Source organism: Xiphophorus couchianus, chromosome 14 (genome assembly GCF_001444195.1).
Source record: "Xiphophorus couchianus chromosome 14, X_couchianus-1.0, whole genome shotgun sequence".
In the NCBI taxonomy this organism is placed as follows: domain Eukaryota; kingdom Metazoa; phylum Chordata; class Actinopteri; order Cyprinodontiformes; family Poeciliidae; genus Xiphophorus; species Xiphophorus couchianus.
This window is the reverse complement of record NC_040241.1, coordinates 10434992-10452388: the sequence shown is the minus strand read 5'-3', so window position 1 is coordinate 10452388 and position 17397 is coordinate 10434992. Positions and strand designations below refer to the sequence as shown.

Genomic DNA, 17397 nt, shown 5'->3' with positions numbered 1-17397 from the left:
GACTTCACTGTCTCTAGTTGCACTGGTCTAGATTAGCCACACCTGTTCTCAATCAAGACATCCCTTAAATAGGACCTGCCTGTCAAGATGAGGTACATCAAAAACAGCTGCAGCGTGCTCCAAATCTTTTTCTTCTCAAATGTCTACGCAGTCTTATAAAAACTACAACAAACTTCAAATTGTTTTATTGTTATAAAATCTATCCATTCTTTAATCCGCCCAGTGTAGCTATACTGGTGAATCCTTAATTAACAGAATAATATCGAAGCAAATATTCAGTCAGTTCTATGGCGGGAACTTTTTGTTCTTTTTTTTGAGGCATAGCGAAAATCTACCGAACCATAACTTTAAAACCAAAATACTCCTGGTTTTTATTTTTTGCACAGTTATGCCTTTGCTATTAACACACATTTCCTCAATGTTGTTCCTACTTCTGCAAAGCTTGAGGTCATTCAATTTCACCGCTAAGTCATCACCAATCCATCAATCCATCCATTTTCTTTAACTGTAGTCTTTTTCAGGCTGAAACAAGAGGTGCAGCATATCCTAGCGGTCAGTGGGCAAGAGCCCTGGACATGCACATTTCTTTGAATGCAGGTGTAGAGCCGGAGCACCTGAGGAAAGTCCACTCAAAGCACAACACACTCCACCATGTGGCCCTACGCTTTGTAAAGCAGAAAACCAGCTGGACTTACTGAGTTTATTGCATTTTCTTTTTGAGAGGCGATTCTAGAGTTTCATCCAAAACAAGTTTATTATGGTCCTTTTGCAGACCATTGTCTCAAATTTGACCCCAAACTGCCTCTGGTCTCAATACAGCAAAGATGGAGTATTTATCTCTCTAACACTGCTTGATGCATATTCCACCCATACCATGGAATATCTTGGAAGGACTTTTCTGCCATCTAGTGGTTGGAGTTCTGCACAATTATTTGCTAAATTCTCTATTTCGTGCATAAAACACCTGAATTTGACAAATTATATTAATCACTATTCTTTTTATTTAACATTTGCTTGACAGTAAAAACAAACAAATACCTTTTTGTTTGCATAAAAATGTTGAAAGTGAAGACAAAACCCATCTGTTCAAATAGATATTGGGGGAAAACTCTTAACTTTTTTTGTTTCACAATATTATAAAGTTGGAACGATCATATAAATATTAAACACGGTCAGTATTTGCAAAGTTTGAAGGCTGATTTATGTTTTTGCTCATAAGAGAATTGCAAGCGAGCTGGGCGTCAAACCAAAACAAGGTTTAAGGTCAAACAAAGCTCATTTTAAAATTTTCATCTGTTTAGAAGATTTACTATCTTCTAAACTTCTTCTCTCCTCTACTTCAGGCAAAGTCGATGATGAGATTTGACGAGCAGTACACTGTCTCGCTCTCACAAAATTAAGGCTGGCACCCTCCTAATTATGTTTCATTTTATTTCATTTTTGTCTCCGCTGTTGCAGACAAAAGAACCCTCCGGTCTCTCCATCATCCTGACTGCACAATTTTGCATCAAAATCATTTATTTGTCCAGAACATATCTGTCTAAAATCCTTTTTTCTTTCTTTGTTCAGGTATAGCTTTCATTCTCCAATACTATTAATTACAAAGACTAAAAATGTCTTGCCTCTGATTTTTTCTTCTTTTTTTTTTTTAAGTGCAAAGGCTGTCAATTTTCCGCTCAGGTTTTATGTATTTTCTTTTTCTCATCTGTTCAGCTATGATTTTGGCTCTAAAACTGTCATTCGCTGTTTTTGTGGCTTCCCTGTACACCTCACTTCTCTTCTGCTTCGCCTTTGAAAAAACACTCCTTTTTTTTTTCGTTCCATAGATGAAAAAGGTAGACGGCGAGCACCCATTAGGTCACAGTGCATTAACCACACTAATAAACCCATTACGCTGCAAAGGAATGGGATCCAAACGAGAGAGGAGAGGGGCTAGAGGTATAGGGGATCAAGAAAAGGGGAGAGGAGAATGAATAGGGAGAGATTGCAGCAGCAGTTTGGGTAAAAAAAAAAAAACCTTATTGTTTTATATTCACTTTACATTCATGTGTTTTTTTAAATATTGTTTCGGTCTGCGCATTTACTGGGCTTTTTTTTTTCTTTCTCCCAACCACCACTCATTAAGGGAAGGATCTGCCATCTTATGGCATTGCATCACTTTCTGCTCCCTCACGCAGCTCCTCTGTCTGAGTATTAGCGTCATTGTGGGGCCAATTACCACACTGCAGTGCTGTTCAGGGGGCCATAAATATCAGCAACGCGTCCCCAACCTGCGAAGCTCCTGTGAGGATAGAAAGGAAGCATAAACAAGAAAGTAAGGGGGAGAATAAGGGACACCGTGCTGCTGAATGCAGCAGCTTTAAATGCACTTTTCTACAATCAGATCCATGCGAAATGAGGTGCTGCAGAGCGAACGCTTGTGGGTTTTTGGCATTGCAGTGTCACAATATGAACTGTAACTAACAATGTCATGATGCAAAAAGGCAGGATTTCAACTTTTAGCGCGTGCAAAAAGCTTGGGCTTGGCTTGCTCACGATGATTTTTGGGGAGAAAAGACCAAAGCTCCAGAAACAGTCTGACGATCCTCGTTCCGGAAATCAATAACCACGGATCATATCATTTATATTCTCTAATGCTGACGGAGGAGGGTAACGAAGAGGCACCAATACAGGTGCAGTTCAATTGTTTTACTGAAGCTAATGAGTAAAACACAACCCCCCCCCCCTCTCCCCCCCCCCCAAAAAAACTATAATTAGACATTAGGCTGTGAACATTTCTTAATAAAGACAAGATGTTTAATTGGGACGTCATATGTCCATCTGTCCGTTTTCTTACACCCTTTTCTCTAGTGGGGTCACAGGGGTGCTGGTGCCTATCTCCAGCGAACATTTTGGGCGAGAGGTGGGGTACACCTTGGACAGGTCGCCAATCCATCGCAGGGGAGGTCATATGTTTGTTTTGTTTTTTGAACTATACAAGATCGGTAAACTAACTTATAAAACATAATCTGAACAATATCTTACTGAACCTTGGTCTTAAAGTTGTGTTGCAGTCTGGTGGTTCTGTTTTTGGTGTTGCCTCACCTTCATTCTCCTGATGGCATCAGTTCAAAGAAAATGACGGTGAAGCGGCGAGGGGTCTGTGATGACGCTCAGAGTCCTGTTCCTGCAGAGACTCTAAAACAAAAGGTAGAGACTCTCCAATTAGCAGCTCCGCTTCCGTCACTGCCCAGGGTGAAGCCCGCCGGATGCCCGTTGAGTTCTGGAGATGGGCGCCATGCCTCCCACCGCAAAGATTAAACAGGTATGGAAAATGGATGAACAGATAGTTCAGTGTTGGACAGCACTGCCATTAACTTTCTCATTAAATCATTTTGTAGTAAAGAAGCCATGTTCATGGTTGAAACCTAAGAGCTTGTGTCCTTCAGAAATGAGCCAGCGTCATCAGCTTCCATTCCTTTGTTTGCATGGCTGCGTTGAAAGACTGCTCCTTTCTTGTTCTGTCTAGAACAAAGCCAACTCGAAAACAGTAGAACTGATTTCAGACGTAAACAAATACTATGAATTCAAAAGCAGAAAGCTGTTTGAGTGGGTGATTTTATGCATGAGAGGTATTGAGCAACACCACCAGTATTCGCGACAGTCCCTTTCGCTCAGTCACATTCAGAAGTTATTCTTTTAGTATCCGGCACCTATTGATTGAAATATTTTTGAACCGTAACTAACTGCTGAACCAATCAATGAAAATGTAATTCTGTCTTGACTTACTGAATTAAAGTTGGGGAGCCAATCACATTCGATCGAATAATGTCTCGTTTTAAACCTGGACTGCAAAAGAACCACTTAGGGCTAAGACACCTTAAACTATCGGGCATAAAACCGCACTGGACCTGCTGTATGTACTTGTGAACGCTTGACAGAACATACAAATCACGTCCGGTGCCGCTTTCCCCATCGCATCAAATACCAACGCCCAGCAGATCCTTATTTTCTCTCAGGGAGTGGCCGGTGAGGTTCCTTCTGCGATGCTCTGCTGACACCATGTGGCCGTCGCTGTAACTGCGCCTCCAGCTGCGAGCGGCGCAGCAGCGGGTTTGGGTGCTGTGCGGTGCACGCAGCACTCCCCGGCAACATTCATCACCAGCAGACGTTTCCGCTCCTCTCCTGGTGCGCCCAAATTGATGAACCATCAACAAAAGTTTCATCACGTTCACTTGGTATTGATAAAGCAATCATGCATGCTTTTCTTCTGCGCTTCACGGTTTAACCCTCCGTTCCAAAGACAAATGGGATGTCAGAAGGATATTCTATCCTCCCACTAGGGCTCGGCTGGTGGAGGATGCGGGTTTCGGAAGGGTTGGTCTTTCGGCTGTTTTCTGTCGTGAAACAAACAGGCAACCCAGCTGGATGTCAATCAGAAAATGTGGATGGGGTTTTATGTGAAAACACTTCAGAGAGCTAGTAAAAAGTTAAAATTGTACTTTTTGTTTTTGGAAATAAACTTTTTTGAAGTACTAAGAAAATGAAACTACAATACAATTAAATTGCACTGTTTTTTCTAAGCTGAAACATTAAAACCCTTTTTCATACAGAGAGAGCTTTTATAGTCACCCCTCTATGAAATAGAAATACAAACCATTTATGAATGAAGATGTGCATGTCTTGAAAAAGTCAGAGCGTTACTGCCTGTTGTGTTTTCCTATGACGACATATTTTAGGGGAATGTGTCGACTGGATGTGTGTCTGCCTAACTGACAACAAAGAGAATAATGGAGGGAGCACTTTCACTTCCCCCTGAGGTTCCTGCTTTAGAAGAGAAAAAACAATAACATAATGTCCTGACCTGAGGGGTATGAAATAACTGGAAACTTAGCTTCAAGGAGGATAACAATAAAACTTGAGGAATGAAGATACAACAAAGTTCAGGCTGCAGCTAGGACAGACAACTCGAGCTGGAAGCCAGAACAGTGAGGCAACTTCTGGTGTTGTTTGTGAGCATAAAGTTTTTCAGATAAAAATATGTTTTTGACCTTGCTTTTCTTTCTAGAAAATTGCTGATTAAAGTCAGTATTTGACTAGCATAACAACACATTCTCAGATGAAAGTCACATTGCTGTTGCGTCGTTACCTCTCAGAAATAAAACAGACTATTTCTAAAGTGTGACTTTCAGCTGGTTCCATTCACTGCCAAAATATTTTACTCAGCCACCGGATGCATCCCTTGCCAAAGGTTCTGGTGACACAGTTGTTTGGATTAAGTGGGGGTAGTGACACCTATTGCATCAGAGTAACAATGCTGGTCAGAACAGGAGCAGAAATTACGTCTTCCCCAAATGCTGTGGCAATTTGGGTTTTGAGAATTACAATTGTTGCTACAAGCATCACTGTAAATAACGCAACGTTTGGGTACATCACATAGTGCTTGAATTTTCTGGATAAGGTGCCGGTTTGTTAGGTCTCCCAAGATATTTCCTCTCATACATTTGTCTGGATACATCTCCAAACAATTTAAGCTTGTGTGCTAAGCGCTCAATATAATGTTTGATATCATTCTGCAGCGACTTCCAGATGCAATCTTGATTTCTTTCTGTCATAATATTTTACAATTTTCTCAACTTCCGACATGAAACTAAATACGGCACAACATGCCCTGCGAGGCTATAGGAAACTGGAAGAAAAAGAAAATATAAAAGCTGTGCTATTTGTGCTCTTTTGGCAATGAAATTTCAGCAGCTGTTTGATTTGCATGAAACACTTTTTCACCACTTCAGACAAAAGCATAAAACAGACCCGCAAACATGACTCTGAACCATCTCGGTTGCTTCCTTTTTTTTTCTTTTTTTTTTTATTATTATTATTAATTCTTCTACAGTATACAAATATCCACACACACAAAATGTTCTCAAACCCCCACATTCCTCGTAAACATTCACTTCCTCCCCACCTAGCAGCCCTGTCCTGCATTCCCTTCATTGCGCGCTCCATTGCCCGACAACCTCTCACATGTACGAGTTTTTGTTTGTTTTTTTCTTCTTCTGCTTCTTTTTCTTCTTCTTCTTCTATTTTTAGAACCACACATTGGATCATCGGCTCAGCGACCTCCTAGATGCTTGCTGGAGCACTGTTGCATTCTCAAACTGCAGCGGTGACACCCAGCTCAGGGACGAGAGGAAGCGGCCAGTAATCACAGTGTGAAGCTCTTGACATCAGTGCGCTAGGTTTGCGGGCCCCATAGGTGATGAGCAAGACTGTATTGCGAGGGTCGAGCTTAGTGGGGACTCAGGGAGGGTCAGAAGCAGGGAGGAGAGGCAGGTCTTGGTGCATCATTCATCAGATCCGGATCAAACAGCTTGACTTCTTGCCGCATATTGTTTTTTTTCCTGTTATTGTTGTGTTTTGTGTTTTTTTTTTTGTTGCTTTTTTTGTTTTAGGCAAACAGTTGGGTGGGTCTGGTTGCCTTGCAGTGTGATTTCAGATTGGCAGCAGATTATTCTTAGTGTCACTGGAATTTTAACACATACAGGCGCATCAAAAAAAAAAAAATCAATGTTCCTAAGCTGATACTTCATTTCAAAGAGTGAAACTTCTGTTCATTACGCAGAGTGATACATTTCAAGTGTTTATTTCTGTTCATTTTGATTATTACTTGCAGCTAAAAAAATAATAAAAAATACAGTTACTCAAAAAAAAAATTGTTACGCATGAGATGAGAGATTAAAAATACTTGATGGCTGCTCATAGAGTGCTGCATACAAGAATATTAATGGTAAATTCAGTGGAAGGAAAACTGAGGGAGGCTGGATTCCCAAGAGCCATCCACTTCAAGACTTCAGTACAAGCTGAATCTAATTTCTAGACTTTTCTATCTGCTCTAATAGTATGGATATTTAAGCAAGAAACAAACAAAAAAAAATGTAAAAATTACATAGTTAAACCGTGAAACAACAACTTTGAAGATGGTTATAGATTTTTTTTTTAATCGGAGTTTGCCATTTATTGTTCAAAATAGTGATTAGATTTTAAACAAAGAATCAATTTTACTTTATATATGAAGGCGGGAAACATAATAACGTTCGACTCCACGCTCTTGATGACTGCATCCTTGAGCAGGGATCATCGAAACCGATTTGAAGGTTTGCAAAAGATTAAAATCTTCAGCCTCCCCCCCAAAAAAAACACTTAAAATACATCACTCTGTATGTAACAAAACTACACGAGACACAGCTTTCACTTTTTAAACTACATTACAAAAATAAATAAGCTTTTCAATGATCATCTAACTTACTTGAGAGATGCACCTGAAAGCCAATTTCCCCCAATCAAACATTGTAGTGACACCAGGTTTAAAAAGCTGCAGGATATATATATATATTTAAAAACAAAAAAAAACATAAAGATAGTAGATTTTGTTACTGTATGGCTACAGAATGCAGGTAATCAAGTAATAAAGGGCGACAAGAACACAGATAAAGTGACCGCTGCGGCTTCAGTCCGCGATGAAGCCGTAAAATTTAAAAATCTATTAAAATCACCTTTAAGAACATTGTGTGAAAACAGTTTATATATATATATCTATTTTTTTATCCTATTTATATATTTATATTGAGACATCCATAAAGAGTGGCACTGAGGGCACATCAGATCATTTTGGCTCTGTGCTGCGTTTTCATTGCGACCGCTCATGCATCCCCCTCCCTTCATGTCGACATCTTGATTCTAACTCCGCGAGCTGCGCCCTCTCTCCCTCTCCCCGCCAAAAAAAAAACAAAAAACACAACCACGAAGAAAGCAGTAGTGCAACAAACTTTTAGCAGGATTATTTCTCTCTCTCTCTCTCTTCTGAATGAAATGAGTCAAGTACACGAGTTCATCCACACAACACGTCTTCAGTGAAACACTACACCTTGTGAGTTTGAAACTAAATGTACAGACCGCACCTTTAGACCCTTTATGAAGAGGTTTTTTTTGGTTGGTTCAAACTAAAAAAAAAAAAAAAAATTAAATACAAAGAAAAGAAAGGAAGAGAGAACCGTGAGCAGGTTTTGAGCTTGCCTCGGCTCCTCCCTCCATCTGTGCGGGTTTTTTCTTTGCGAGAACTAAATACAAAGGGATTATTGAAAAATAAGGCTACCAGGCTGAGGGGCGTTTGACGGCACCCAGGCTGAGCTACATTCCATCTCTGATGACAAAAAAAGAACAAAAAACCCAGGAGAGAAAAGGAAATGTTTTATCTTCCAGTGACGTATGAGCGATAAAACTCTTCCTTTAGTTTAGTTTTCTCTCTCGCTGTCACACGAGATGCGCTACCTCTCTCTGAATGTTTTTATTTCTTCTTCTTAAATAAGCTTTTGATTTTAGACGAGGAGCGCTTGATTTTCTCCCCGTTGTCGCAGGAGTCCTGGGAGGAGGTGCTGTGGAGCTTGTAATCTCTCCCCAGGCTCCGGCCCTCCGAGTCCAGCGAGGTGAGAGACGGGTGGCGCCCCACGTTGGGCAGCATGCTCGCCGGCAGCTGGCCGTAGCTGTAGGACTTCTCCAGGATGCCGTTGTAGACGCCCTTGCCCGTCGGAGAGGCGGCGCTGCCCTGCGACAGCGGCATGCTTTGGGACTCGGGTATGACGCGGGTGAGGTCGGGCGAGCCTTTCCGCGTGAACTGGTGGTGCTCCAGAGCCGGGGATGGGGAGGTGGAGGGTGGGCCGGAGGGGGTGGCGGCCGGCGTCGGGGGCATGGGAGGAGGCGTGGAGTCCCTGAGGCTGCTGCTGCTGCTGCTGCTGGTGGTGTGGGTGGAGCCGGGGCGCTCCGGGCTGCCCTGGCCCAGCAGCAGCAGCTCCTCGCGGGAGATGCGGCGGTACGGAGCGTCGGCGGCGCCGGGGGAGTGCAGCTGCTTCCGGCCGATGGTGGAGCAGAGGGAGTCCGCGTCGGAGCTGCCGTCCTGAGCCGGTTCTCTGACGGGGAGGAGCAGAACAAGCGGGTCACACACTGAAAACGTCGCCGCAATGTGGAAATATGTACGACTGTTCAGAATATTAACCACAGAGGGTAGGAGGGACAAAATACGACAGCCAATTCACAATTTTAATTTTTGTTTACATCTTTCCCAACAACAACTAAAATCACAACAAACCAGGAAAAGCTTTAAAATACATCTATTTTTAACCACACCCTGGTGCTATTGCACCTCTACTGCTGCTAATACTATGACCCAGCTCTACCGCCAACGCCACAGAAACACAAAATCTTACAAGCACTTTTGGTCTGTTTTCTTAGAACACTTGAAATAAAGACAAAACTAACTCACAAATAACTGAGCTTGTTTTTAGTCAATAATCCCTTAATAATGATGAAAAAGTACCAGCTAGATATGAAATAATCTGCCAGTGGAACAAGACATTTTTAATTTACAATGTGGGAAAAACGCATTGTTCCATTGGTTGATTATTTCACTTATACCTAGTATTTTTTCATCAATATTAAGGAATTATTGACTTGAAACAAGCTCCTGTATCATGCTGAAAAGTTACTTGTAAGTTCATTTTGTCTTACTTCAAGTGTTAGAAACTAGACCAACAAGACTTTTGTGTTTTTGCAGTCTGGTAAAGATTCGACCAGGCTTTGTTGAGACTCTCGGCTATAAGTTAGAAACACTGGGACAAAAATCAGATCGTTTCATTTTCGGGAGACAGTTAGTCCTAAAACAAACGTCCGATTAATGAGATGAATTTGATTTGCCTGCAGACAGAAGACAGTCTATAACACTCAGTGAAACCCTCTTGGTAATCTGTCAGTGTCTGGATAAAACACCTGTTAGTCCAAACTGTAAAACCATTCCATGGCGTTCCGGCCACAGCTACATACCCCCTCCTATCCAAACTGAACATAAACTGTTCGTCGTCTGCGTCGGGGCGATAGGAGAGGGACGAGCCGGCCATGGACAGCAGGTCTGGGTCCGGGGACATCAGGGACGACTGTTGGCTCAGCAGGCTTCGGCGGGAGCGGCACAGGCTGCTGTTGCGGGTCAGCGGGGGTCGGATCAACGCAGCGGCTGGGAGAGCAAAACAAAGATCGGACGTCGTTCCGGAGCAAGCGGCAACATTTTCTCCTGCTGAGAACGAGTGTAAAAAAAATGTATAAATAAATGGCGCGGCGCACTCACTGGAGAACTGTGGAATGATGGGAGGCGTGTCCTCGTCCAGGTCGTCCACACCGCCTGCGATGGGGTACGGAGGGACAGAGACTCGGGGCATGACCACCCAGCTGTGGTCCGAGTAGAGGCTGGCCGTCAGGCTCGGCAGACCTGAGTTGTTGACGACGGGGAAGCCGCAGAGCTTCTCGATCTGCTGCCAGCGGTGAAGCCGCTCCCTCAGGCACGCCGTCACCTCTGACAGAGCTTTCCTAAAAAAAAATATATATAAAAAAAACAAGAAGGGAAAAACTAAATGAAGAGGACGGCCCTGGTTCTGAACGTGCCGAACTTGGCGAGCTGGAGAGATTCTTCTCTGATGCACATCAAAACGTCCTTTCTAAGATGCACACAGAAGAAGTTGACGAGCCAAGATTAATGCGCTTTTTGGCACGAAGCAGACCCACTTGTAAAGCTGGACCTCTGCCTAACAAGAAGCCAGACGGAGCGCTGCACTTTCTTCTTGTTTTTCCTGTGATTCCCCTTGGTGTTTGAACAACTGAACGATTCTTTGAACTGGATTTCAGAGGAACTCTAAATAACCTCGCAGACTAAACAAAGTTAAGCGCCCAGAAGAATGTACCCTAATCTGCAAAGCAGTGTAGAATAGATCAGGCGCTGGCCTTTCACCAGAGGACACCGGTGGTATTAACACCAGCGGAGAGCCGGCGTTGCATGCAGGTCGGACATGGCGGACATGTTTGGGACAATTTGGGGTTTGCTTCAAAACAATTAACAAATAAAACTCTCACAAGTGTGGCATGCTGTCCATGTGTGTATTCAGCACTCAATACTGGAATTTGACTAAGCCATTCTAACACAGGACTATGTTTAGGACTGACAATGATTTTCTTGTACCTACCTTCATAGATCCTCTTATAAACTCTAAAGGTGGTGGCCCCCCACAGCATGATGCTGCCAAAATGTTTCCCAATAGGCCGAATGTGCGTTGATAAGTTTTCTGTCACAAACACCGATTTGAGTGTACACCAAAGAGTTTCCCACCACTGTCTGACAATAAAGGCTCAAACTGATCGATGTAAGCCCAAAAAGACTGATGAAGGAATAAAAATAGTGAGTAATAATTTTTATTGCCACAAAACATTCATAATAAATGTCGACATTGAACGTCCCTTATCGTTTCAGGATATCTTTTTTTTTTTTTTCCATTTTTTTCTCCGAAGAGTTTTTTGCGGCGCTAGTGGCTCGTATTTTTTTGACAGTAGGCAGACAGGAAGGAGGGTGAGGAGAGGGGGGGAAGACATGCGGCAAAGGTCGCCGGGACCGGGAGTCGAACCCGCGACGTCCGCGTCGAGGACTAAGGCCTCCAAACGTGGGGTGTGCTAACCCCCTGCGCCACCACAGCACGCCATTTCAGGATATCTTAAATGCATTTTTCTCTGTAGAACTTTAGCTAAATAAAACTCAGGCCTTGATGACATGTGCAGGGAGAATCAGTCTGATTCTCCGTCACTTCCTGAATCAGTTTACTGCGAACAAACAGTAGGACGGGAATAAATCCCAGATTAATGAGGCTGTTGGGGGTTTTGTGCTGCTGGTGACTTGAACTCCAATATACGCAAAGGCCTTAGCCGTGAATGACTGAGAAATTTCATTTCTCTCCATTTTGCTTTCCAAAATGGAGGAAAATGCTTTCCTCCATTTTGCTTTATGTTAGACTAAGTTATTCTAATGAACTCGGGTTAAAATAAATGATCGTAAATCAGATTGCGAGGGGAACTGCGCACGCAGGAAGTAGATTGGAGTCTTACTTTGCTTCTAGTATCTTGTGGTCCACCTCATCCAGGGACGAGCTGTGGGCGACATGAAGGGTTCCGAACACAGAACCTCTTTTCTTTTTTATTTTCTCTGCCTGAAACAAAAGAAAAAAAAGAGGAAGCCAAAGTTATTTACTGAATTTTTCTGCAACAACTCAGAATGAATCTAGTTGATCAAACGAATAAAAACATTTGTTAAAACTTCTACAAGTTCAATTCAAACAATATGCAACATTATTAGTGCATTAAGATTTCTTTATTCTGTTCTCACGATCAGCTTTGCTACATATGTAGAATAAGATTTTTTCAGACAGGTTTCAAATAATTATTTGACACAGAACTAGGCTAACAGATCTGTTTCTCACTTTTGAAAGAATCAGAGCTTCAAATTAAGGGTTATGTAGCGGACTAGTCAAAGCAGCGACTTGAATTCAGTTAAGATGGCTGGTTATAATCAAAACCTCTTTAATGTGACTGAAATCAATTCTGCAAAGAAGAAACAGTCAAAATTATCATAAACTCTTAGCCTCCACAACTTATAAAGTCAGGGTGTCATTACTTCTTAACACAGGGTCAGGCTTGATCGAAGAGGGATTTTTTTTTAAAAAAGTTGCCATTATGAGAATTTGTTGATGTTCGGGAAGATTTAAGCGTCCTTGAAACCTGACGCAGCTGCCTGAAATTGCATCAGACAAGAATCAAATCTATACGCATATTTCCACATCCTCTAGGGCAGCTCCATCAAAGAAAAGTCCGTCACTTGACAATCCGCATTAACGGCCAAATCAGGGCGAAATTCATTCAAATTTATACAATGCAAATATGGACGAATCGCTACGGCCGCTAATCCCGGCGCTGAAGGACGGCGGAGCGCTCCGGATCCGTCGCTTCCCTGCGCCGCCAAAGAGAAGCTCACCTCGTCTTTGGCGACGTACAGCTGGAACTCGGCGCTCTGCTTCTTGATGTTGTAGTACTGAACTTCCACCTCGTGCGTGAGCTGCAGCCACTTCTGCAGCGCCTCGGGGACGGAGCGCTCCGACTGCATCTCCTTCTCCGCCCGCTTCAGAGCCTTCCGCACCTGCAGGAAGGTGACAGGTCACGACCGGGGTTTCAAAAAAACATAAACCTTCCGCCGACAGAAACCGTTCGAACGAACGGTTCCAATAAACCAATAAACAGAGATTACTGTTTATTGGATTCTTCCATATCTGATGAGTTAATAGAAGGAGTTTTTGTCCCGACTCGAATCCAAGGGCAGAGCTGTAGGGTTTTCTTTTTCTTTTTTTTTTTACGAAGGCGGATAAATATGCAAAGCAGGTCCCTCGCAAATGAAATGAAAATTTAAGGCAGACAATATAAAACTAATCTTTTCAATTTTAGGTGGTTTAGCCACAGTGATGAATACATTTACATCTGCATAAAGCTCTGCACCCAGACGAGCCTTTTCCCCCTTATTTTAAATTAAATCCATCGTTCAAAAGACAGCGAAGAATGTGCAAACCGCATCAAAGTGAATTCAAATTTAATTTCCATATGAACTAAGTCATGTTTCCACACATTTATGCACGCAACCGTGTGATATTCACTTCAGCCGGCCAGCATGTTTTGACTGATAATGAGCCTTTGGCCGAGTTGCATTCAGGGGAAACGGGTTAAGCTGTGTTCACGGACAGGAAGTCCTCCGGGAGGCCTCACCTGGACCAGCTCCTCCTCGGCGTATTTGAGCCGGCTGAGCTCGCACTCGGCGCCCTCTCGCAGCTCTCGCAGCCGGTGGGCCTCCTTCTTGGCGTCGATGATCTCGTCCCTCATCTTCTGCTCGAGGTTCTCCTTCTCCACGGCGACCGTCCGGTTCTCCTCCTGAGCCTTTTCCAGCCTGGAAACAAATGTCCATGAGTTTTATGTAATGAGACAAAAGACTTTTTTTTTTTACATTTATTTAAGAATCTAAAATATGTGCAATAAATTTGCATTCGAGCCTCTTGACTCAACATCTTGTAGAATCGCTACAGTTAACTGCTGCCATCTTTAGGATTCTCTCTCTCTCTCCATTTTTTTACATCTAAATTTGGTTTGTTCTTTGCAAAATAGCCCAAGCTCAGTCTGATTGTTATGTATGATCATCGGTTTTCACATCTTGAAACAGATTCAAAATTTGAGTTCCATCCAAACTTTGATTGGACCATTCAATTGAAGCTCTAGCTGTGGATCCTGCTTCAAGGTGAACTTCCACCTCAGATTCAAGTCATTTGCTGCCTTTTATTTATTTATTAATAAAAGGCAGCTCCATCCATCTTCACATCAAATCTGGCCTGCTCCTGCAGAACATTAGACCTCAGCACCGCATAATGCTGCCATGTCCTTCTTTCACTGCTAGTTTGTCCCGACACACATCTAACTATTTATCACTTTGTATGCAAAGAAAAAAAAAAAAAGAGTTAAATGAAAGCATACTTCAGAATTTCTAGTTTGCTCGGTCGTCTTACCGGCTCTGCATGTCCATCAGGCTCTGCTCGGCGTTCTGAAGGCTCTCCAGATCCTTCATCATCTGAGAAATGTGCACCTTGCTGGACTTGTTCTGAATGTAGGCGAACCAGCAGCCTCCCACTCCGATCACAATGGAGATCATCAGGACAAAGTCTTTCACCCAGTTGTGCTGCGGACCTGCAGGGGACCCAAGAGTGAGGGGTGAGAAGGAGACGCGCTGCCGGTTTGCCGCATTGGAACAGAAGCCGTACTCACGCAGAGGAGGCCCGAAGAGCACAGCGTCGAGCGCCTTCAGGTTGAGCTTCTGCTTGTGCCGCTGGTCTAATACCCTCAGCTGCATGGACATAAACGACGGCTCGTTTGCCGCTATTCTACAACGCAAACAGAGCATACATTCAAATGACAAAGTAGCACATTTTAAATATTTTTCCCCCCTCGAGACAGTAAATCGGGGAGATGTTTAACATTCCGTACAGAAACACGGGACCGACAGGTGGACCGTCGATCAGCATCTAAAACGGCTCAGAAAACAACCGAGCCCTCTGGTTATGACATCACTTCATGAGTCAGCTCGGCGCAGAAACATGAAGCCCCCCCGACGACCCACCACCTCCCCCTAGTTACAGTTAGTCACTCAGTGCATTCAGTCTGCAGCAGCTCACGTTGCACAGGAGTTCATTTAACGACAGTCCTTAAATAACAACTTCATCTGCAGCTTCTTCCACTGAAGACTAAAACTCATGACTGGGAACTTTGTTAGCGTTAGCGAATGGACCGAATGACTGCGAAGCTGAACGTCGGACTTAAGGATGAAAAGAAACCTTTAAGCCGTGAGGAATGTCTGCCATTTAAAATATTCCAAACATTTTTTCCTGTGTTGCATTTCTTAACCAGCAGAGGGCAGCAGAATACAGAATTTAAATTTTTTTAAAAATCACTGGTTGCTTTAGTTGATGGGGGGATGGGAAGAAAAGAATGTCTTTTTACTTTTAATGATTTGTCATAAAAATTGAAAAGCTTTTATTTAAGTTTCTCCTGAGGCAGAGGCGGGAGGAAGACCGGCAGCTCCTGGCCGTACTGACCGAGGCAACGTGTTCCCTGTGACCCGGAAGTCCCGGAAGTTCTTCTCGTACTGCGGCAGCTCCACCGACTCCTTCAGCCACTGCACCGTGTCCTCCGTGGTCCAGTTGTGGACTGATGAGAGGTTAAAGACAGAGTTAGAAAACTCTCAAAGAACTCAAATAAATAACCTAGATCTGACTTACACTTGCTCTGGAAGTGCAAACACCCCAGTTAAACTTATTCCAAAAGCTTTCTCCGGCTTTAATGTGGCATTTATTCTGCGAAATGCAACTGAAAAACCAGCAGAACGTTTAGGGGCCAAAAACACACAGAAATGCAGTAATAAATGCTTTGTTTATTGCACCACACTTTAATATTTAGTCTTCTAATGCGTCCAAATAAAGCGCTATACAAGTCTGATTTCGTTTCATTTCTTGGGTAACTGACATCGAAGATTACCGGAAAATAAAGTTTAGCTGACATTTACATTATTCAAATAAAGACACAATCTCCTGTAATCTCCATGTCTGTACTAAAAGGATAAGGATCAAAGTTAGGAACATTTTCTTTAAAAAACAACAATAAAAAACACAAGTTTTGTTGAATTCCCTGATGAAACCAAGCAAACAATTGTTAAAAAAAAAAGAAGCAAAATGTAAGCTTGATTCAAAAACAGCACTGCACGTCAGTGTTAAGTTAAGTGTTTACCGCTAAAAAATAAGTCTGAAGTCAATCAGAATTATGATGATAACTAAGACAAAAAGTTGTTCATCAACAGATAAAATCAAGACTAAAATACTATCAAATCAGATCTTGCTTGAGTCACTTTAAAAAGTGAGAATAGTCATTTAGAACCAAATACCACTCCTTCCTCGGATAAATGGCTCTACTAGTTGTGATGAAATAATTGCACTGCAATGCAGTGTGGGTGAAATACCCAGAAATTCCTACAAACAGCAGGCAAAAACTAAAACAAAAGGTGTTTCAACAAACTATGAGTTTAAGAGTTTGCACACATATGTAACCAGGTTGTTGGAACATTTTTTATATAATATGTTTCCTTGAAAAGTGATCCCACTGTCCAGGATTGTTTTACAGCCTGCAAGTGACTGAACTTCACAACTGCTGTTTGTTTCTACTCTCCAACGTACACTGCTGACGATTTCCTTAACTTTACGGTGTTTGCCGGAGTAAAGTCGCCGTATCATCAAATATCTGAAACAAAAAGCTCAAGAGGCAGATGCAGCACAAACTATTCCTACAGAAAATCTGTCAAAAACCTACAAGGCGTGCAATTTTTAACAACCAGTGATCAGCCCACATTTAAATTGCTTCCCCTCAACAAAGGCACAGCATGAAGTCAGATACAGAGAAAGACGGAAAGAAAAGCGAGCATAAACCTTTGATTGTGCAATGGCACACAAGGAAGTGCAGTTACGGTCAAGAGTCGCGACGGTGCCTAAAATATGTTGAGTTTTGCAAACTTAGCAGCTCCGGTTTTGGTGGTGAAACTTCACTTTGTTTAAATTATTCTAAGTGTTTGCCGTCATCGCCTTCTTGTGTCAGAAAAGATGGCTGCCTGTAAAGAAAAATCTGCAGATACTGACATCGTGCCAAATGAAAGAATCAGAGCTTAAAGATTTAATTAAAGTAAAAAATTCAGTAGGACGATCTTCAACTCCAAAGTACAGAACCTCGCTGGTCCGACTGCTATAATGTTCGGAATAAAATAAATAAATAAATAAATCTGGAACCTGCTCTGCATGTCTTTTCCAGCTTCTCTCTCTTCACAGATCTTCTGCAAATAAAAGTCTCTAGCGTCAGAACAAAAATAATAAAAAAGAAAATAGGGGGGGAAAAAGGATCAAACTTCAAATCTTTTACCACCCTTATTCA

General features: G+C 42.5%; 1 protein-coding gene across 2 annotated transcripts in view; it reads right to left on the bottom strand.

Moving 5' to 3' along the window:
• Positions 1 to 6039: 6039 nt before the first annotated feature.
• Positions 6040 to 17397, bottom strand: part of stim2b (stromal interaction molecule 2b) — a 46202-nt gene continuing 34844 nt past the window's right edge. The window contains exons 4-12 of one of the 2 annotated variants that reach the window (XM_028038621.1): positions 15522 to 15633; positions 14695 to 14810; positions 14439 to 14616; positions 13651 to 13828; positions 12872 to 13033; positions 11950 to 12050; positions 10151 to 10389; positions 9853 to 10039; positions 6040 to 8942 (exon numbers count right to left, since the gene is read on the bottom strand). In XM_028038621.1, coding sequence (XP_027894422.1) covers positions 8324 to 8942; positions 9853 to 10039; positions 10151 to 10389; positions 11950 to 12050; positions 12872 to 13033; positions 13651 to 13828; positions 14439 to 14616; positions 14695 to 14810; positions 15522 to 15633 — 1892 coding nt within the window. In that variant the 3' untranslated portion in view covers positions 6040 to 8323. Of the gene's footprint in view, positions 8943 to 9798; positions 10040 to 10150; positions 10390 to 11949; positions 12051 to 12871; positions 13034 to 13650; positions 13829 to 14438; positions 14617 to 14694; positions 14811 to 15521; positions 15634 to 17397 lie in introns of both variants that reach the window. The other variant, XM_028038620.1, reaches the window with a different exon arrangement.